The sequence below is a fragment of the Brassica rapa genome, chromosome A01, assembly GCF_000309985.2.
Source record: "Brassica rapa cultivar Chiifu-401-42 chromosome A01, CAAS_Brap_v3.01, whole genome shotgun sequence".
NCBI lineage: Eukaryota > Viridiplantae > Streptophyta > Magnoliopsida > Brassicales > Brassicaceae > Brassica > Brassica rapa.
The window spans coordinates 28,406,878-28,428,494 of record NC_024795.2 but is presented as its reverse complement, the minus strand read 5'-3'; the positions used below and the strand labels follow the sequence as shown (position 1 = coordinate 28,428,494).

Sequence of the window (21,617 nt, the reverse complement as noted above, 5' to 3'; positions counted from 1 at the left end):
AGACTAGACATTACATTATAATGTTGAATGAATATAAAAATTGGTTGAAGCGGCCAGCTGGTTCTTACTTTGATGAACGCCGTCCTTGGTGACCTGTGATTTGGACCCACCTTGTTCATAACGGTTTCGCCGCTCGTTACGCGCTGCCTCTCACACTAAGGCCGTGTAGAGGTTGGGGTCGATGTTATTACCTGAAGGAAAGAGTCAAAGAGATAATTGTAATGAAAAAGACAAACTGCCGTTGCTCTCCATTTGAAAAATGAGTTTGGGTATCGGTAAATGTACCGAGAAAGAAATATTATAGCTAGTACTACCCATGCATGAATGGGTATGGTGGTTTGTAAAAAACAGTGACAAAGTTAGGAGAGCGGTTTACATGTCTTCACGTAGGCTTTTCACCCGTAAGACCAAGCTGGATCTTAACCAACCAAATCTATATGTATGCAAGAAACTGAGATAGACGCTAAATTTACCTTCTTTTTTTTTTTTAATTAAAAAACTCCATATGGATCTCTTATCTAAATTTTATGAATCCTTTATGTTACTCAAACTCGAAACACTTTTTTTTTCTAATCAAACTCTCAGTTAAGAAATTAATAAAACTGCATGGTTTATTAAAAAAACCATTTATACATCTCTTACACTTGTTGTCAGGGCCGTCTCAAATTAATTTTAGACCCTGTTCAAAAACAATATTAATTGTACATTTTATCAAGTAATTTTAAAATCTAATAACTTTGTCTGATTTTATATATTATGAGTTCTAAATTTAGCATTAAATCTAAAATTTTAAAGTTTTATTACCATAATTTATTTATATATTTTTTAAAATTCTTAAATTTTTTATTTTTATATTTTGGGTTATGTTCAACCGTTCCACTTGCGCCTGCTGTTAGACGGCCCTGCTTGTTGTGATGACATCAAATGTTTCTTTGGAGTTATCGAGCGTGATAAGATTATATCTACAACTTATTGTACATTTTGCCGAACGATCAAACTAATAAAATGTTTAGTTATGGTTGACATGCATTAATGTAACTTTTAAGGGAAAATCATTATCGGAAAGAGGAGAAAACTTAACGGAACGTTGGACGGATTTTAGATGGCCATCTAACCTGAGCTCATACCATTTCGGCGATAGAGCGATAATTATGAAAAAGACAAACCAATCAACCAGCTCTTGCCTAGAGAATCCCACGGTGTCACCCATTAGTTAAGCAAATGCCATTACCTAAATTTTCGTCTCTTTAAAAAACAAAGGAAATAAAATCGAATTATCGTGATAGTTAACCTAAGACTACATCATGTAACAAAGATTTCGTCTTATGGTGAACAAATATTCAAGACTCAAGACTCAAGTATATGAAGTTGATTTTTTATGGTTGAAAGCATGTTGTTGAATGTCGCAATTTGCAATAGAACCAAATTGCAAATTACAAAGTTTTTAAGTTGAAGCCGTCCTAATTAGCACCTATACACAAGTCACAAGACGTGGGTGCACTAAAACATATCTAAAACTTTCAGAAACTGTCCATACTATATGTATTAATACAAAATGTGTTACAAGAAAAAAGGTATTAATACAAATAATATGAGAACAATTGCGTGTAAGTCAATTTCATAATTAATAAACAAAACCAAAAAACACATGGACGAACGGACAATGGCAATTTCGTTAATGTACCGACAAAGAAGCTCGTTGTAATAAATTTATCACGTTATAAAGAAGCTAGACACCAATGCTTAACTTGTTGTCTTCACGTAAGTACAGAATCAAGTTCCAAAGAGAGAGAGAGAGAAGACAGAGACAAACAAATCTACAAAGGCGACTAAAGAAATCTGAAAAGTCCCTGACTCAACCAAAAGGTTTGGTCAAAGAAGAAGATGAACTCTCGCGCCATCTACGCCGTCATCGCGCTCCTCGCCATTGTAATCTCATCCGTCGACGCAAGCGGCTTCAGTTTCGGACACTCGCTTGATTTCGTACGGACCGGATCCTCTTCGCTCTTCTCTGGATGCGAAGGATCGATCGCTGAGTGCATCGCCGAGGAAGAGGAAATGGAGTTCGATTCGGATATCAGCAGGCGCATTTTAGCGCAGAAGAAGTACGTAAGCTACGGTGCGATGAGGAAGAACAGTGTGCCTTGCTCACGTCGTGGAGCTTCGTATTACAACTGCCAGCGTGGCGCTCAGGCCAATCCTTACAGCCGTGGATGCAGCACCATCACGAGATGCAGGCGTTGATTGAAGAAGAACATGAGTAACTTAAATTCCTATTTTGCCCTTGTATGCTTCTTTTTTTTTCTTTTTTTTGTTTGTTTATTTCCGGGATATACGGGTTTGATTTACACATTGAAAACAAGTTATTTTTCTGGTTGTTCATATACAGTAAATACATATTTCAGAGTTGCGAAGATTAAAAATAGTTATTAGTCCGATAAGTGATTGAGTTTTGGAATAAAGTTGTATTAATATATCGACCGTATAATTAATCAACTATATGAATGGAATGAAAACAGAAAAAATTCCCGTATTAGCTGTTGGTGGCATGTTGGCTAATAAGGTGACGATGGGACACATCACAGCCTAAGCCTAGCACACTTAAACTATAAACATTTTCGATATAATTAGTATCGGTTGATGTTTTGATTTATGAATTTATCTAAAAGCCATTGAATGTTGTATATGCTATAGTTAAATTTATTATATGCTCCCTCTGCTAAATTTGACATACAAATGTCAAGTACTAACAATAAACATTCATAAGAAAATTGATGAATTCGATCGAGATATATGTTGGAGTGTGGTATTGTTTAAGTCATGTTCTAGTTTGAAAAAAAAACAAATTTAAAGAGTTATCTATTATTAGGAGATTTTTTTTTACCATATTATTAGGAGATAGTATTTATTTAAGTTCAACAGTACAATCATTTATTGCAGAATGAGATATTTAATTCAGGAGGATATGTTTCAACGGTACAATAATTTATTGCAGGAGGAGATGATATTTCAAAGTATTGTAAATAAAAAAAGAGTATTGTCGCACCAAAAAATACTATTGTAGAGATTTTTTTTAAAAACAAAATTTAAAGGATCATCTATTATTTCTTTTAAATTGAAATATCTCTCTTACAGAAATAACAGTAGTTTTAAAAAAGAAATAATAGATAATCTATTATTAGAAAAAAATTATTTAATATTCAGTTGTTCAAAAAAAAAAATTTATTTGATTTCAACGGTACAATAATTTATTGCAAGAGGAGATATTTATTTGAGTTCAACGGTACAATAATTTATTGAAGGAAGAGATATTTATTTCAACGGTACAATAATTTATCTATAAATAACTCAGGCTTCGTGCAGTTTGATACCACATTTAAACGGATACATCAGCCTCAAGGAGCACAAAGCGATGCCTGATCAGGAGAAAGAGACTCGTGTACAAAATCTATTCCAGGATGGTTGCTTCTACTTGTCAACCAAACAACATTTGGCGTTTCTTCTTCAGGTACTACTACTTGTTTTTTTGGGTTATTACAAACTGGATTGCTCACTATGTTAGTTTGTCTTAACATTCATTGTTCATTATGGTTAAAGTTTCTTTGTTGTGCCATACTTGGTTGTTTTGTATACAGAGCGAGTTCTCATTTTCAAAGATGAGATATAGATAGAATGATCTCGTCCTACTTTTTTTTTTCCAGCGCACGTTACACCTAGTCTCATACCAGCATCAGCAACAGAGTTGGGAAATACACAGCAGTCAGTCTATAACCAAAAAAGCGAAAGAGTCATGCTCCTTCTGTTTCTAATAAAGGTCCCCTTTGTACCGCAAATTTTAATTATTTCATTTCGTGTTGATACCCTTTATTATTTTCAAGTCCCTAACTAAATCTTGTTTTGTGTTTCTTTTCTTTATTTACAGGGGAGGAAAAAGTTTTAACGAGCTGCTAAGTGCTAACTAGTTGACGTTTCAGACATAACCTCTAACAGTGTAGCTAATGATCTTAAATCAAAAGTGGCAAAGTGTTTGTTTACAAGTTCAGACGTGTCAGACGAGGTAATATGTTTTGTTTGCTTTTAACACTTATCACTAAGTATTTCCTAATCAATCTAACTATTATAAAAAATTCTTTTTGTTGTTGTTTGTTTTTTTTTTTGTAGTCAAACAGAATTGTTGTTGTTGTTTGTTTTTTTTTGTTCAAATCGCATTGTTTTTTTTTTGTTTTAATTTTTTGTGTCAACAAATAAAAACGTTTATCTCAACTATTACACTTTACAAGATTTTGGACCCTAGCTTCTTGTTACTTTAGGTTCCAACCATCGTGTAGTCTATCTAACATATACATTGCTATTCTGTATGTACCATGCTATAGTATATTTGTTAAGAATAGTATATTTGAGAAGTTGTGATAATCTTTGTTTCTTTTTATAAATAGCATGGTATATCGTCAAAACAGTTGTTCTAAAATTAAAGTGATGGCAATTTCTAGTTAACCATGATGATTATTACACTCTTTTTTTTTGACAAAATGATGTATACACACTCTTATGGGATGTTGTTTTTATTTGAATACTTTCTTTTGAGTGGTGGTGAAGTGATCGGACGAGTAAAGCTCATATAAAATATGTGTATGTCATGAGTATAGGAGAAGTTCACAATTGGTTGTTACTGTGAAGAGAATGATGGATTCTTTTTTTGAGTGATGAATTTCACATGATTGTCATCATGATCGTTAGAGGTAATATGTTATGTTTGCTTTTAACACTTATAAGAAATTTTGACATACAAATGTCAAGAGTACTAACAATAAACATTCATAAGAAAATTGATGAATTCGATCGAGATATATGTTGAGTGTGGTATTGTTCCTTATATTTAGCATATTGTGTATATCATCTTAAGATTTGGAGAATATCCTTTTAAGGAGCATTGTATGCATATATATATATATGCAAAGCCTATACAATGAATAACAGATAGAACATTATTCACCAATACAAAGTTTGTCTGTTTAGTCATGTTCTAGTCTTTTGTCCAGATTCTACATTAACTATGTGAACAATAACTCACTAACACAACGTATGTGATCGGTGGCCTTTTATTTTATTTGTTTGTTTATTTCCGGGATTGGTTTGATTTACACATTGAAAACTATAGACTATTCATATACAGTAAATACATATTTCAAAGTTGCGCAGATTAAAAATAGGTTTATTAGTCCGATAAAAGTGATTGAGATCTATGCGTAGTTTTGTGTTGTGACAACTTTAGTTTCTTAACACAAACTCACAAAGTAACTATTTCAATTTATTAATATGAGGTTTGGAATAGAGCTATATTAATATGACCTTCTGATTGTGTAAGTAAATGTAAAAAAAAATTATAAACTGAAAAAGAATTCCTTTATAGCTGTTAGTGGCTTGTTGGCTAATAAGGTGATGATGGCATACTCATGGGACCATAACAGCCTAGCACGCTTGACTTCAAACATTTTCTTCATATAGTATTATTTTCATGGCTGTGATTATTTATCCCGATATGATTTAATATGCATTTATTTTGATTAATTATAAAGCCATAGAATTTGTATACACTATGGTTGAATTTATTATATGTACCACCTGCTACATTTGATTTGACATACAAAATGTTGAGTACTAACAGTAAAATGTTTTTTTTTTTGAAAAAGGGCATTCAATTTAAAAAGACAAGTTACAAGATGTGATTTGTTAGATCACATAGTTTAAAAAAGTTGGATACATAATGTAAGTAATGAAAGAGCTATTAAACCAAGAAGTTGGTAATAACTCTTTACTTTGACCAAACTAAGAAGGATGTTTGGTAATAATATTCTTTACTTTGACCAAACAGTAAAATGTTTTCATAAGAAAATTGAGGAATTTGATCGAGATATATATGTTGGAATGTTGCATTGTTTGTGTCATGTTCTAATTGTTTGTCCATATTAACGTTTAACAACCACTCACTAACATGCGCATGTGTAATCGGTGTGTTACTGAGCATTTTTTTCAGTAATATTGGCTTCATAATTACCGGATTAAGTTGGTATAATCTACCTTCAAAAGTTCAAATAGGTCACAATTTATACCACTCAGATAATGGGCTCCGTTGTTTCATATAATATGAGCCCATATTTGTCTTATATCTCTAATATAGGCTCCCTTTGTTTCATGCAGACTCGCATCCTCTTCAATAACTTTTTTCTATTATCATTATACAGAAAGATGATGCACTTGTTTTTTTGATGTATCTTGTACATTTGTGGAGAGACCCATCATGGAGAAACCCAATACGATTGTGTAATTTAGAATCCAATATAAATTCAACCAGCGAAGTCACGTGTTGGCATAACTAGTACAGTATCTCCCTGTCTGACACTTCTGGAATCTTCTTCTTTTATTAATTTTTCTTGGAATTACAGGAAAAAATATTTAATTATTTCCTTTTCTTACCTACGTACGATTACTTAACCCACAAGTGTAAACGGCCCATAGTTAAGAAACCGACCCAATCGAAACACACGCTCGCACGCGTAATCTACAACCCCTCACACGTGCCAAAAACCATTGCTATAAATAATCAACTCTAGGTTAAGCTCTAATTCAGTAATTCCTCATCACCATCCATCACATCGTTTTCTTCGTCAAAAATCAATTTAAAAAGCAAAAAAAAAAAAAGGAAGAATCGTCTTCTTCTCTTCAAACGAACGCCTTCTCAGATATCCTCTTTGCACACCCGATTAGCCCAGCGATCATGGCTCAAACCGATCTCAATCAGCCGAAACTCGATATGGTAATCATCCTCATCTCAATTCCGCGAGCTAGATCGATTTTTGGCCTCGAATCTTTGGTTTCTTGATTGTTGGTGGCTATTGAGATACATGAGCATGCATGTATGATTGTGGATCTGATTAACGCTAATCAGTGCAATTAGCATAGGATTAGATGATAATCTGTAATTCAATCTGCTCACCGAAGAGATTCATTGATTGTATGTTGTTTGATGTAGGGATCTTGTGTAGAAGATTAAGATTAAAGAATTAAAGTTTCTCATATAATACACTGTTTATTTTAGGGATCATAGTTCAGAAGATTAACGAATTTGAGATTTAATTTTTTTTTTTTTTGTATTGGCTAATAATTTGCATGTGCCTATTTTTGTAATTTTGCAGACTAAGGAGGAGAAGGAGAGGTTGAAGTATTTGGAGTTTGTGCAAGCCGCTGCTGTTGAAGCAGTGCTTCGCTTTGCTCTCATTTACGCCAAGGCTAAGGACAAGTCTGGTCCTTTGAAGCCAGGTGTTGAATCCGTCGAAGGTGCTGTCAAGACTGTTGTCGGTCCTGTCTACCAGAAGTACCACGACGTACCCGTTGAGGTTCTCAAATACATGGACCAGAAGGTACAACAAGATTCCTCTAGTTCTTGATTTTACACGCTAAGTAGAAGGTTATGTTCGCTGACAATAATAGCGTCTTGGTTATGTTGCAGGTTGACATGTCTGTGAATGAACTTGACCGCCGCGTCCCACCAGTGGTCAAGCAAGTCTCTGCCCACGCCATCTCAGCTGCTCAGATCGCACCCGTCGTGGCACGTGCCTTCGCCTCCGAGGTTCGACGTGCTGGAGTTGTGGAAACCGCCTCTGGGATGGCTAAATCCGTCTACACCAAGTACGAGCCTGCGGCTAAGGAGCTGTACGCGAGCTACGAGCCGAAGGCAGAGCAGTGCGCCGTTTCGGCTTGGAAGAAGCTGAACCAGCTCCCTCTGTTCCCGAGGCTGGCTCAAGTCGCTGTGCCGACGGCTGCTTTCTGCTCTGAGAAGTATAATGATACGGTGGTGAAGGCGGCGGAGAAAGGGTACAGGGTGTCGTCGTACATGCCGTTGGTTCCAACGGAGAGGATCTCGAAGATTTTCTCCGAGGAGAAGGCTGAGACGGCCAAGCCTGTGGAGTTTCATCCTCTTGATTGATTTGGAGGGGTTTGGTAGTGTGTTGTTTGGTTTGATATGAACCGGATCTTGGTTAGCAAGTTGTCCCTGGTTCTGGCTGGTTCTTTTGTTTCTTTGTCTTTTTATTTCCTCTGTTTCTATGAATTTTCGTTTTAATAACACAAACTAATGTAAAATCTACGTCGGGATTATTGTAAAAAGCTTTTCTTAATTTGTTTATCCTGTGATTGAACACGTAAAATCGAAAAAAAGTGTGATCAGCATTCGTGTAGTATATGAAGAATATATAAACCACTAGAACGACTTAGTATAAAGACTATTAACCAAAACGACGTTGTTAGGATTCAAGTCACAAACCAACGGTTGTGATTTAAATCTCGATCCCACTCATTAAAGTTTTGGGAAAATCGCATAAAAAACTTTAAATATCACTTACTATCATTTTTATTATCACTTTAAACTTTGAAGTTTTTTTACTAACATTTTTAACATTCAAAGTGATATTTTTATCATAAAAAATCTCCAAAAACTGAAAAAAGGTTAAAACAGTTTTTTTTTTCAAAAAATAATTATTTAATTAATAAATAAACAAAAAAATTAATAAAAAACGTAAAAATAAACAAAAAAAACTCATAAATTAAAAAAAATAAGAAAAATAAATTAAAATTTAGAAAATTAAATAAAAAATAACTCAAAATTCAAGAATAAATAAGATCAAATTAAAATACAGAAAACAATAAATTGAAAAAAATTGAAAATTCAAAAAAGGTTTTTTTTTTTCATTTTCAAATATAATTTCAAACATTATATTTGAAAATGAATGTTGATAAAAAAATATGTATTTGAAAATGATTTTTTTTTGAATTTTTATTTTTTTTTTGAAATTTATGATTTTTTTTAGTTTTTTCTATTTTAATTTGATCTTATTTATTTTTTGAAATTTTTTGTTATTTTTATTTAATTTTTTAAATCTTTATTTATTTTTCTCATTTTTTAATTTATGAGTTTTTTTTGCTAAATTTTTTGATTTTTATTAATTTTTTTTGTTTATTTTATTAATTAAATAATTAGTTTTTTAAAAAAAAAATTGTTTGTAATCTGTTCAGCTGGTCATTTTTTTCTTTAGAGGTTTTTTGCTAATTTTTTTGATTTTTATTAATTTTTTTGTTTATTTTATTAGTTAAATAATTATTTTTTGAAAAAAAAAATTGTTTGTAATCTGTTCAGTTGGTCATTTTTTTTCTTTATAGGTTTTTTATGATAAAAATATCACTTTAAAGATTAAAAGTGTTAATAGAAAAACTTAAATGTTTAAAGTGTTAGTAAGTGACACTTGAGGTGTTTTTATGCGATTTTCCCTTAAAGTTTTATTAGTACAATGACGAATATAGCCCCGTCAATTTATAACCGGCGACGATCTCATCTCCGTCTTCCCTTGGCTTAGAGAGATAGAAAGCTATGGCGGACGAAGAAGACGAGTTACCGGAGACGGAACTAAGCTACGATCAGAAGAAGGAAATCGCAAAATGGTTTCTCCTCAACGCTCCAGCTGGCGAAATCAATTACGTCGCGAAAGGTACTCTCACTCATACACATTTACGTTGAAGCGATCGTAGATTGATACTACGAGGATCATTTTGTTTCAGATTTAAAGGCGGTTTTGAGCGATGAAGAAGTCTACAACGAGGCAGCCATGGAGGCGTTTCCAGTGTACAATAAATCTCATATGATCTGCCTTGAAATGCCTAATAGGGCAGGTGATGTGAGTTATCTTCTTAATCTGAGTTGAATTGTACTGTGACTTCTGGCTCTCTTCTAGTTTATTGGATTAAGGTTAATCCTGAATGCTTATCAGCTGCGAGATTTAGTGCATTTTTTTTGTTGTTGTTGTCTCAGGTGATTGTTTCATCTTACAGTGAAATTACTGAGAATGAGTACCTTGATCCAAGAACTGCTCAGGTTGCCATTGTTGATCACGTTCAACAGGTTCTCTTACTGATTGTACTTATACTGAGTTATAGCGTGCTGTGATTTGTGAATGTAATACTTATCTTGCATCTATTTTCTGTGGCTAGATTTGTACGAAAGTACGACCTGCTGACGATGAAGAACTTGCATCTTCCTATATTGAGGAATTCAGGTATGGTTTTACACCTAGCTGGAGGATCTAGGATTAGAGTATTTAAAGAGGTTATACCGTAGTTTTACTCATAACATTCAACTTTACAAATATCATCTATACTCATAATATTCTTAGAATATATGTGTAACAAAAATACACAAATATACAAACACAAAATATTGTATTACATTTTTATTATCATGTGAAAGATAATTGTAAAAAGAAAACTTTAAACAAAAATATTAACATGATCGAGAATCATGAAAAAAATCATAGGTTGATTTTAGAAAACTTTAAACAGAAAAAAGAAGAAGACAAATTCAAAACATCAAGAAAAACATATATGGAAATCTATGTTAATCAATAATAAGCAATGACAATTTATACAATACATATAGCAAGAATTCATCAAATCTACTTTAACTCTTAAAAATCTTTTAACTTTAAAATTTTCAGACTCCACACAAATTCTATTTCCAATAGGCCCATCTAAGATCTTATGGCAGCAGAGGAAAACATTAGACGCACTTTGCAATGTAGTAAATGTTGAAAATGTTGTTTTGTCCATTACAGATGTGCTCTTGACGCTGAAATCCAGAGATACGTTAGTGAATCTTATCCGAAAGGTGTGTCTGCCGTTAACTGTGTGAAAGGGAAAGATGTTGATGGTCCAGGGACGGACTTTGAGTTCGTCGTTATAATTACTGCTAGGAAGCTCAGTCCCCAGAACTTCTGGTGTGTACAAAATGATCTTCTCCTTCTTATTGTTAATAATCTTAACATCAGATATGGTCTCTGCTATATTCCATTGTTCAGAAAGAACAATCAATTTGAAAAGACAATTTTTGTGCAGTAATGGAAGTTGGAGATCTGTATGGAACATTGATTTTCAGGATGAATCTCAAGTGCTTGACATAAAAGGGAAATTGCAGGTAACATTCGCCACTCAATTATCTCTCTGTAAGTTGGATGTGACTTATTCTTTTTTTTTTTTGTCACTGGATGTGACTTATTCAAAGCCAACGGAATATCAATAAGCGTTTTCTACAAAATTCTATCATATCTTTCTCTTCAGGTAGGAGCCCATTATTTCGAAGAAGGAAATGTTGAGTTAGATGCAAAGAAGGAATTCCAAGATTCGACAATATTTCAGGTATACCACATACAATAATCTCACAAGAAGTCAATGCTAGCATGTACTATACCATGTGTAATGTACCCCTTGATACTAAACTTGCAGTTGAATTCTTGTTTACATTTTTTCAGTCTGCGGATGACTGCGCGATTGCCATAGCCAATATCATCAGGCACCATGAGACAGAGTACCTTGCCGCTCTAGAGGTCTCCAAATTTGCTACTCATTATTTTTAATCTCCTTCTTTTACCGTTGTTTCTTGTGTTGCTAATCTTGTTTCCGACCCAATCATTAGGTAGCATATTCTAAACTACCGGATAACACTTTCAAGGTAACTATTCCAATGGCTGCAACTTAAATCTAGAAACTCCTAATGTTTGGATCCTGGAGGTGTGTCTTTACTCATCCATCTGGTTATGGGATATTTGCAGGATCTGAGGAGGAAACTACCAGTGACAAGAACTCTGTTCCCATGGCAGAACACTTTACAGTTCAGCCTAACCAGAGAGGTAGAGAAAGAACTTGGACTTGGCAAGTGAGACTAAATTATCAAATCTCAGCCTCCTCTGTTTCCATTTTGTTACCAAGTTTCTGTGTTTCCATTCCATAATGTAAGTTAAGTATAATCCTTACTGTTTCTGGTGCGAGTGTATTTCTTCCTTCCTTTGAAGTAATGTAATGTACAAACCGCATGCAAGTGTTGAATCATTGGAAAAAAAGCCGTTTGCCAATAATTTAGTTCACTTAGTTCCTAAAGCCATCACACACACAAGTGCTGATAAATATTTGGATTTTAGAAAAGTGCAAAAAAGCTCCGATGCCGGGAATCGAACCCGGGTCTCCTGGGTGAAAGCCAGATATCCTAACCGCTGGACGACATCGGAATTGTTGAATGATCAGACACAACATTCAAAGACAACAAATTTGTATTTGGGTGGAAACAAAGGTACATTTCCCTCAAATCTTAACATGATTCATCCTTTCCATGGGATATACAATCAATAATGGCTCTCCCAATAAAATTATTTACTATTGTCTTGGTTACACAATATTTGATTGTGGTTAAACTAAACTAGTATCTTGTTGAAAAAAAACAGTTGGAGGTCGAGGCCGTGGTTGATACAACTTTTAAATGTATCTACCGGACTGAAAGCTGCTCAGAACTTACCTCCACATCTCTGTTCTCTCCCTCGCTGCTGCACTTTGTGATTGCTTCTTTATTATATGTTTCTCATTTGCCTCAAGAATAGACTTCTAACCCTCTCTCTTTGTGGTTTTCTATTTATTTTTAAGGGCTCTTGAGAATGTTTTCCGATTCTCTCTAGCTTATTTTACAGCTTGTAATATCTGAATTTTACTGTCTTTTCATGCAATTTGATAGTTTCTGATGGGTGAAATACCTTTGTGAAAAATGTGAGGTATAACTCTGGAGATTATGAATGAAACTCTTGATTTAAAAAAAAAAAAAAACAGGGAAAGATAAAACTATTAAACGGCGCCGTATTAGAGAAGGTATGAAAGACTCTGTTTCTTTCAGAAGTTTTAGCCATATTCATTTCTTTGGGGACAAGTTTTCCTAAATAAAATGTAAATATTTATTTTCTCGTCTTCTCTCCCCTTTTGCTCTCACAGTCGCTCTCCTCTCTTCTTCCCGGCGATCTCTGTCTCTCTCCGATTAGGCTACCGACATGGCAACTCCGATGGTAGAAGACACGTCAAGCTTCGAAGAGGATCAGCTCGCTTCCATGTCCACCGAAGATATCGTCAGAGCTACTCGCCTCCTCGAGAACGAGATTCGAATCCTCAAGGTTCCCCACCCAATAACTCTCCCGATCTCCCTTTAGCTTCTATCGCTTCCTCGTAACTACACGATTGATCCTTAGGTTACAATTTTGGATTCACCAATTGCTTAAAAAATTCGAATTAGATCTTGCTGGTATCTAATTTAGGGTTTGAGTTCATTGTAATCTCAAAGTTTGGATTTTTAACACAGTAGTAGTATAGTATGATGGTGTTGAAGTTGCTGATCTTTGTGTGTTTTTCTTTAATGATGGATACAGGAAGACGCGCAAAGAACAAATCTTGAATGCGATTCTTACAAGGAGAAGATTAAAGAGAATCAGGAGAAGATTAAACTCAACAAGCAGCTTCCTTACTTGGTTGGCAACATTGTTGAGATATTGGAGATGAATCCGGAAGATGATGCTGAAGAAGACGGTGCTAATATTGATCTTGACTCTCAACGGAAGGGAAAGTGTGTTGTCTTGAAAACCTCTACACGACAGGTGAGACTTCTTCCATATCCTTTTTTTAATTTTACATTTCATTTCTGAGATACCCCTTTTGAGTGCAGACTATCTTTCTACCAGTTGTTGGTCTTGTGGACCCCGATAGCTTGAAGCCTGGGGACTTGGTTGGGGTAAATAAAGACAGTTATCTCATTTTGGATACCTTGCCATCAGAGTATGACTCCAGGGTTAAAGCGATGGAGGTTGATGAGAAACCTACCGAAGATTACAATGACATTGGAGGACTGGAGAAGCAGGTTTGTTTAGCGTATTGACTTTGTTTCAGTGTGTTGCTGTATTGAATCTGATATGAGTTTGTTTCCGAAACAGATCCAAGAGCTTGTAGAAGCAATTGTGCTTCCCATGACGCACAAGGAGCGTTTCGAGAAGCTTGGTGTTCGTCCACCGAAGGGAGTGCTCTTGTATGGTCCTCCAGGGACTGGTAAAACTCTAATGGCTCGTGCCTGTGCAGCACAGACCAATGCCACCTTCCTAAAATTGGCAGGTCCTCAGTTGGTCCAGGTATATATGAATGTTATATAGTGAGCTTGTGCATCCACAAGAGTTTTAGGATTCTTTGTAATGATTGTTTGTATGTTGTATCTGACTGTGTGCAGATGTTTATTGGAGACGGAGCAAAACTTGTCCGTGATGCCTTTCAACTAGCAAAAGAGAAAGCTCCGTGCATCATCTTTATAGATGAGATCGATGCAATTGGTACAAAGCGTTTTGACAGGTAACTGATTCAGATTCTTCTATATATGCAACTTTCGTCAGCAGCTCATTAACTACATTCTTTGGCTGAGAGTGCAGTGAAGTAAGCGGAGACAGGGAAGTGCAGAGGACTATGTTGGAGCTGCTTAACCAGCTTGATGGATTCAGTAGTGATGAGCGTATTAAGGTGAGAGTCTCTCTCTCTATCTGTATATTGACCCACAAAGAAATAGTGATAATCAAACCTCTCAAATGTTTCAGGTGATTGCTGCCACTAACCGAGCAGATATTTTGGACCCGGCACTTATGCGTTCTGGTCGACTAGACAGGAAGATTGAGTTCCCACATCCAACAGAAGAAGCAAGAGCCAGAATCTTACAGGTTTGTTTCTCCCTTGGTAGTTTATAAAGCTCAACATAACTCAACTAACACCAAACTGAATGAAATCAGATTCACTCGAGGAAGATGAATGTCCACCCAGACGTCAACTTTGAGGAGCTTGCGAGATCAACAGATGATTTCAATGGTGCTCAACTGAAAGCAGTATGTGTAGAGGCTGGTATGTTGGCTCTTCGTCGTGATGCCACAGAGGTAATAATAAGATACAAGACTCTAGTTACGTTATGATTGAAGTTTAGTCTGGTTTTTTAGAACATTGGGTTCACTCTCGTGTTCTCAGGTGAACCATGAGGACTTCAATGAAGGTATCATCCAAGTCCAGGCCAAGAAGAAAGCAAGCTTGAACTACTACGCCTAATCTCTCTTTGCCTTGTATCTTTCAACTAGTTTTACATTCGGATTTGGATATTTTCATATTTTCGTGAATCTTTTATCGAAATACATTTTAGTTGTGTTCATCTTCTTTTTCTTCTGATAAAAGCAGAACTTAAATTTTTAAATGATCTACTCACATTTACTCTCTGAGAATTGTGTTTGTGAGAAATTTCATAAAAGTGTAGTCTTCTAACACTAAAAGAAGTTGCATTAAGTCGTAAAATCTATAAGTAGTATGATCTCTCAATATTTATCCATTCAAAAATATTGTAGCTCTGAAGAGGAAAAATAATGAGAAAAATAATTCAACACTTGATCTCCTTCAAGCCAAAGGCTAAGTAGAGAAAAGTAGGATTAGTGGCTCCTTCCTTGCAGTAAACAAACATACGAGGAACGAACTATGAAAATAGTGAGTTTTTGTTAAATGTTTTATATAATAAAGTCTATAATTTTTAGTATTGTTTTAAGATTTCTAACAATATTTTACATTTGTATTAATGTATTTAATTTATTTTTATGGTATATGGAAATCATTATAATTTTTTTTATCAATTAATTTAGTAAAACTTCATAATACTCTCTAAATCGATGAAAAAACCACAATAAAATCACTATTATCTTGAAAAACGAAGACAACAAAGGTTCCAAACCTCTTTGAACATCATCATATGTTAGTGCAACATACAACTATGCATTAAAACAATATTCTCGTATTTTTAAAAAAATTCTCAAAATCTATGTGTTAACAACCCCTACAAAAATATTGAGTTTTTGGTAAATGTTTTATATTCTAAGCATATAATCTTTAGTGTTGTTTTAAAACTTCTAACCACATTCTACATTTGTATTAAGGTATTTTATGCTCTTTTTAATGGTATATGAGAATATTTATAAATTATTTATCAATTAATTTAGTAAAACTTCGTAATATTCCTTAAATCGATGGAATAACCACTATAAAATCACTATTTTCCTGAAAAACAGGGACAACAAAGGCTCCAAACCTCTTTGAACATCATCATATGTTAGTGCAGGACGCAACTATGCATTAAAACAATATTATCATATTTTTTTAAATTTTGTCAAAATCGATGTGTTAACCCCTACAAAAATATTGAGTTTTTGGTAAATGTTTTAAATTATAAGCATATAGTCTTTGGTGTTGTTTTAAAATTTCTAACCACATTCTACATTTGTATTAAGGTATTTTATGCTCTTTTTCATGGTATATTGGAATCTTTTTAATTTTTTTATCAGTTAATTTATTAAAACTTCATAATATTCCCTAAATCGATGGAATAACCTGTAAAATCACTATTTTCCTGAAAAACGGGGACAACAAAGGCTCCAAACCTCTTTGAACATCATCATATGTTAGTGCAGGATGCAACTATGCATTAAAACAATATTTTCATATTTTTTGAAATTTTGTCAAAATCTATGCATAACCCCTACGAAAATATTGAGTTTTTGGTAAATGTTTTATATTCTAAGCATATAATATTTAGTGTTGTTTTAAAATTTCTAACCACATTCTACATTTGTATTAAGGTATTTTATGCTCTTTTTCATGGTATATGAGAATATTTATAATTTTTTTTATCAATTAATTTAGTAAAATTTCATAATATTTCTTAAATCGATGGAATAACCACTATAAAATCACTATTTTCCTGAAAAACAGGGACAACAAAGGCTCCAAACCTCTTTGAACATCATCATATGTTAGTGCATGATGCAACTATGCATTAAAACAATATTGTCATATTTTTTGAAATTTTGTCAAAATCGATGTGTTAACAACCCCTACAAAATATTGAGTTTTTGGTAAATGTTTTATATTCTAAGCATATAATCTTTACTGTTGTTTTAAAACTTCTAACCACATTCTACATTTGTATTAAGGTATTTTATGCTCTTTTTAATGGTATATGAGAATATTTATAATTTTTTTATCAATTAATTTAGTAAAACTTCATAATATTCTTTAAATCGATGGAATAACCACTATAAAATCACTATTTTCCAGAAAAACAGGGACAAGAAAGGCTCCAAACCTCTTTGAACATCATCATATGTTAGTGCATGATGCAACTATGCATTAAAACAATATTGTCATATTTTTTGAAATTTTGTCAAAATCGATGTGTTAACCCCTACAAAAATATTGAGTTTTTGGTAAAAGTTTTAAATTCTAAGCATATAATCTTTAGTGTTGTTTTAAAATTTCTAACCACATTCTACATTTGTATTAAAGTATTTTATGCTCCTTCTCATGGTATATGAGAATATTTATAATTTTTTTATCAATAAATTTAGTAAAACTTCGTAATATTCCTTAAATCGATGGAATAACCACTATAAAATCACTATTTTCCTGAAAAACGGGGACAACAAAGGCTCCAAACCTCTTTGCACATCATCATATGTTAGTGCAGGATGCAACTATGCATTAAAACAATATTGTCATATTTTTGAAATTTTGTCAAAATCTATGTGTTAACCCCTACGAAAATATTGAGTTTTTGGTAAATGTTTTATATTCTAAGCATATAATCTTTAGTGTTGTTTTAAAATTTCTAACCACATTCTACATTTGTATTAAGGTATTTTAAGCTCTTTTTATGGTATATGGGAATCGTTATAATTCTTTTATCAATTAATTTAGTAAAACTTCATAATACTCCCTAAATCGATGGAATAACCACTATAAAATCACTATTTACTTTAAAAACGGAGACAACAAAGGATCAAACCGCTTTGAACGTCATCATATGTTAGTGACTATGCATTAAAACAATGTTGTCAGATTTTTTGAAATTTTGTCAAAATCTATGTGTTAACCCCTACGAAAATATTGAGTTTTTGGTAAATGTTTTAAATTCTAAGCATATAATCTTTAGTGTTGTTTTAAAATTTCTAACCACATTCTACATTTGTATTAAGGTATTTTATGCTCTTTTCATGGTATATGAGAATATTTATAATTTTTCTATCAATTAATTTAGTAAAACTTCATAATATTCCCTAAATCGATGGAATAACAACTATAAAATCACTATTTTCCTGAAAAACGAGGACAACAAAGGCTCCAAACCTCTTTGAACATCATCATATGTTAGTGCAGGATGCAACTATGCATTAAAACAATATTTTTATATTTTTTGAAATTTTGTCAAAATCTATGTGTTAACTCCTACGAAAATATTGAGTTTTTGGTAAATGTTTTATATACTAAGCATATAATCTTTAGTGTTGTTTTAAAATTTCTAACCATATTCTAAATTTGTATTAAGGTATTTTAAGCTCTTTTTATGGTATATGGGAATCGTTATAATTTTTTATCAATTAATTTAGTAAAACTTCATAATACTCCCTAAATCGATGGAATAACCACTATAAAATCACTATTTACTTTAAAAACGGAGACAACAAAGGCTACAAACCGCTTTGAACGCCATCATATGTTAGTGACTATGCATTAAAACAATGTTGTCAGATTTTTTGAAATTTTGTCAAAATCTATGTGTTAACCCCTACGAAAATATTGAGTTTTTGGTAAATGTTTTAAATTCTAAGCATATAATCTTTAGTGTTGTTTTAAAATTTCTAACCACATTCTACATTTGTATTAAGGTATTTTATGCTCTTTTCATGGTATATGAGAATATTTATAATTTTCTATCAATTAATTTAGTAAAACTTCATAATATTCCCTAAATCGATGGAATAACAACTATAAAATCACTATTTTCCTGAAAAACGAGGACAACAAAGGCTCCAAACCTCTTTGAACATCATCATATGTTAGTGCAGGATGCAACTATGCATTAAAACAATATTTTTATATTTTTTGAAATTTTGTCAAAATCTATGTGTTAACTCCTACGAAAATATTGAGTTTTTGGTAAATGTTTTATATACTAAGCATATAATCTTTAGTGTTGTTTTAAAATTTCTAACCATATTCTAAATTTGTATTAAGGTATTTTAAGCTCTTTTTATGGTATATGGGAATCGTTATAATTTTTTATCAATTAATTTAGTAAAACTTCATAATACTCCCTAAATCGATGGAATAACCACTATAAAATCACTATTTACTTTAAAAACGGAGACAACAAAGGCTACAAACCGCTTTGAACGCCATCATATGTTAGTGACTATGCATTAAAACAATGTTGTCAGATTTTTTGAAATTTTGTCAAAATCTATGTGTTAACCCCTACGAAAATATTGAGTTTTTGGTAAATGTTTTAAATTCTAAGCATATAATCTTTAGTGTTGTTTTAAAATTTCTAACCACATTCTACATTTGTATTAAGGTATTTTATGCTCTTTTCATGGTATATGAGAATATTTATAATTTTCTATCAATTAATTTAGTAAAACTTCATAATATTCCCTAAATCGATGGAATAACAACTATAAAATCATTATTTTCCTGAAAAACGAGGACAACAAAGGCTCCAAACCTCTTTGAACATCATCATATGTTAGTGCAGGATGCAACTATGCATTAAAACAATATTTTTATATTTTTGAAATTTTGTCAAAATCTATGTGTTAACTCCTACGAAAATATTGAGTTTTTGGTAAATGTTTTATATACTAAGCATATAATCTTTAGTGTTGTTTTAAAATTTCTAACCATATTCTAAATTTGTATTAAGGTATTTTAAGCTCTTTTTATGGTATATGGGAATCGTTATAATTTTTTATCAGTTAATTTAGTAAAACTTCATAATACTCCCTAAATCGATGGAATAACCACTATAAAATCACTATTTACTTTAAAAACGGAGACAACAAAGGCTACAAACCGCTTTGAACGCCATCATATGTTAGTGACTATGCATTAAAACAATGTTGTCAGATTTTTTGAAATTTTGTCAAAATCTATGTGTTAACCCCTACGAAAATATTGAGTTTTTGGTAAATGTTTTAAATTCTAAGCATATAATCTTTAGTGTTGTTTTAAAATTTCTAACCACATTCTACATTTGTATTAAGGTATTTTATGCTCTTTTCATGGTATATGAGAATATTTATAATTTCTCTATCAATTAATTTAGTAAAACTTCATAATATTCCCTAAATCGATGGAATAACAACTATAAAATCATTATTTTCCTGAAAAACGAGGACAACAAAGGCTCCAAACCTCTTTGAACATCATCATATGTTAGTGCAGGATGCAACTATGCATTAAAACAATATTTTTATATTTTTTGAAATTTTGTCAAAATCTATGTGTTAACTCCTACGAAAATATTGAGTTTTTGGTAAATGTTTTATATACTAAGCATATAATCTTTAGTGTTGTTTTAAAATTTCTAACCACATTCTACATTTGTATTAAGGTATTTTAAGCTCTTTTTCATGGTATATGAGAATCTTTATAATTTTTTTATCAGTTAATTTAGTAAAACTTCATAGTATTCCCTAAATCGATAGAATTACCATTATAAAATCACTATTTTCCTGAAAAACGGGAACAACAAAGGTTACAAACCTCTTTGACCTTTTTCATATATTAGTGCATGATGCAACTATGCATTAAAAAAATATTATAATATTTTTTTAAATTTTTTCAAAATCGATGTGTTAACCCCTACAAAAATATTGAGTTTTTGGTAAATGTTTTATATTCTAAGCATATAATCTTTAGTGTTGTTTTAAAATTTCTAACCACATTCTACATTTGTATTACGGTATTTTATGCTCTTTATCATGATATATGAGAATATTTATAATTTTTTTTATCAATTAATTTAGTAAAACTTCATAATATTCCTTAAATCGATGGAATAACCACTATAAAATCACTATTTTCCTGAAAAACAGGGACAAGAAAGGCTCCAAACCTCTTTGAACATCATCATATGTTAGTGCATGATGCAACTATGCATTAAAAAAATATTGTCATATTTTTTGAAATTTTGTCAAAATCGATGTGTTAACCCCTACAAAAATATTGAGTTTTTGGTAAATGTTTTATATTCTAAGCATATAATCTTTAGTGTTGTTTTAAAATTTCTAACCACATTCTACATTTGTATTAAGGTATTTTATGCTCTTTTTAATGGTATATGAGAATATTTATAAATTATTTATCAATTAATTTAGTAAAACTTCGTAATATTCCTTAAATCGATGGAATAACCACTATAAAATCACTATTTTCCTGAAAAACAGGGACAACAAAGGCTCCAAACCTCTTTGAACATCATCATATGTTTGTGTAGGACGCAACTATGCATTAAAAAATTATTATCATATTTTTGAAATTTTGTCAAAATCTATGTGTTAACCCCCTACGAAAATATTGAGTTTTTGGTAAATGTTTTATATACTAAGCATATAATCTTTAGTGTTGTTTTAAAATTTCTAACCATATTCTAAATTTGTATTAAGGTATTTTAAGCTCTTTTTATGGTATATGAGAATCGTTATAATTTTTTATCAATTAATTTAGTAAAACTTCATAATACTCCCTAAATCGATGGAATAACCACTATAAAATCACTATTTACTTTAAAAACGGAGACAACAAAGGCTACAAACCGATTTGAACGTCATCATATGTTAGTGACTATGCATTAAAACAATGTTGTCAGA

The 21,617-nt window shown here is 32.2% G+C and overlaps 4 protein-coding genes and 1 non-coding gene across 5 annotated transcripts; 4 read left to right on the top strand and 1 right to left on the bottom strand.

Moving 5' to 3' along the window:
- The first annotated feature begins 897 nt into the window (after window positions 1-897).
- On the top strand, window positions 898-5,916 carry LOC103848943 (protein RALF-like 22). The gene is made up of 3 exons (XM_033291751.1): window positions 898-3,508; window positions 3,702-3,814; window positions 3,923-5,916. The coding sequence occupies exon 1, from the start codon at window positions 1,885-1,887 to the stop codon at window positions 2,242-2,244; it is 360 nt and encodes a 119-aa protein (XP_033147642.1). The 5' UTR covers window positions 898-1,884; the 3' UTR covers window positions 2,245-3,508; window positions 3,702-3,814; window positions 3,923-5,916.
- Window positions 5,917-6,557: 641 nt separating this feature from the next.
- Window positions 6,558-8,190, top strand: LOC103848941 (REF/SRPP-like protein At3g05500). Its single transcript, XM_009125772.3, has 3 exons — window positions 6,558-6,814; window positions 7,194-7,418; window positions 7,508-8,190. Exons 1-3 carry the CDS (start codon window positions 6,776-6,778, stop codon window positions 7,982-7,984), a joined length of 741 nt encoding a protein of 246 aa, XP_009124020.1. The 5' UTR covers window positions 6,558-6,775; the 3' UTR covers window positions 7,985-8,190.
- A 1,135-nt stretch (window positions 8,191-9,325) lies between these two features.
- Window positions 9,326-11,954, top strand: LOC103848940 (F-actin-capping protein subunit alpha). The gene is made up of 10 exons (XM_009125771.3): window positions 9,326-9,539; window positions 9,610-9,725; window positions 9,860-9,949; window positions 10,039-10,103; window positions 10,659-10,820; window positions 10,939-11,017; window positions 11,161-11,238; window positions 11,352-11,426; window positions 11,516-11,551; window positions 11,652-11,954. Exons 1-10 carry the CDS (start codon window positions 9,422-9,424, stop codon window positions 11,757-11,759), a joined length of 927 nt encoding a protein of 308 aa, XP_009124019.2. The 5' UTR covers window positions 9,326-9,421; the 3' UTR covers window positions 11,760-11,954.
- A 78-nt stretch (window positions 11,955-12,032) lies between these two features.
- On the bottom strand, window positions 12,033-12,104 carry TRNAE-UUC. Its single transcript has one exon. It is a non-coding gene; the product is annotated as a tRNA-Glu (tRNA).
- Window positions 12,105-12,765: 661 nt separating this feature from the next.
- Window positions 12,766-15,134, top strand: LOC103848939 (26S proteasome regulatory subunit 6A homolog). Its single transcript, XM_009125770.3, has 9 exons — window positions 12,766-13,028; window positions 13,281-13,505; window positions 13,574-13,765; window positions 13,839-14,030; window positions 14,126-14,244; window positions 14,322-14,409; window positions 14,484-14,603; window positions 14,673-14,813; window positions 14,902-15,134. Exons 1-9 carry the CDS (start codon window positions 12,909-12,911, stop codon window positions 14,977-14,979), a joined length of 1,275 nt encoding a protein of 424 aa, XP_009124018.1. The 5' UTR covers window positions 12,766-12,908; the 3' UTR covers window positions 14,980-15,134.
- The last annotated feature ends 6,483 nt before the right edge of the window (window positions 15,135-21,617 follow it).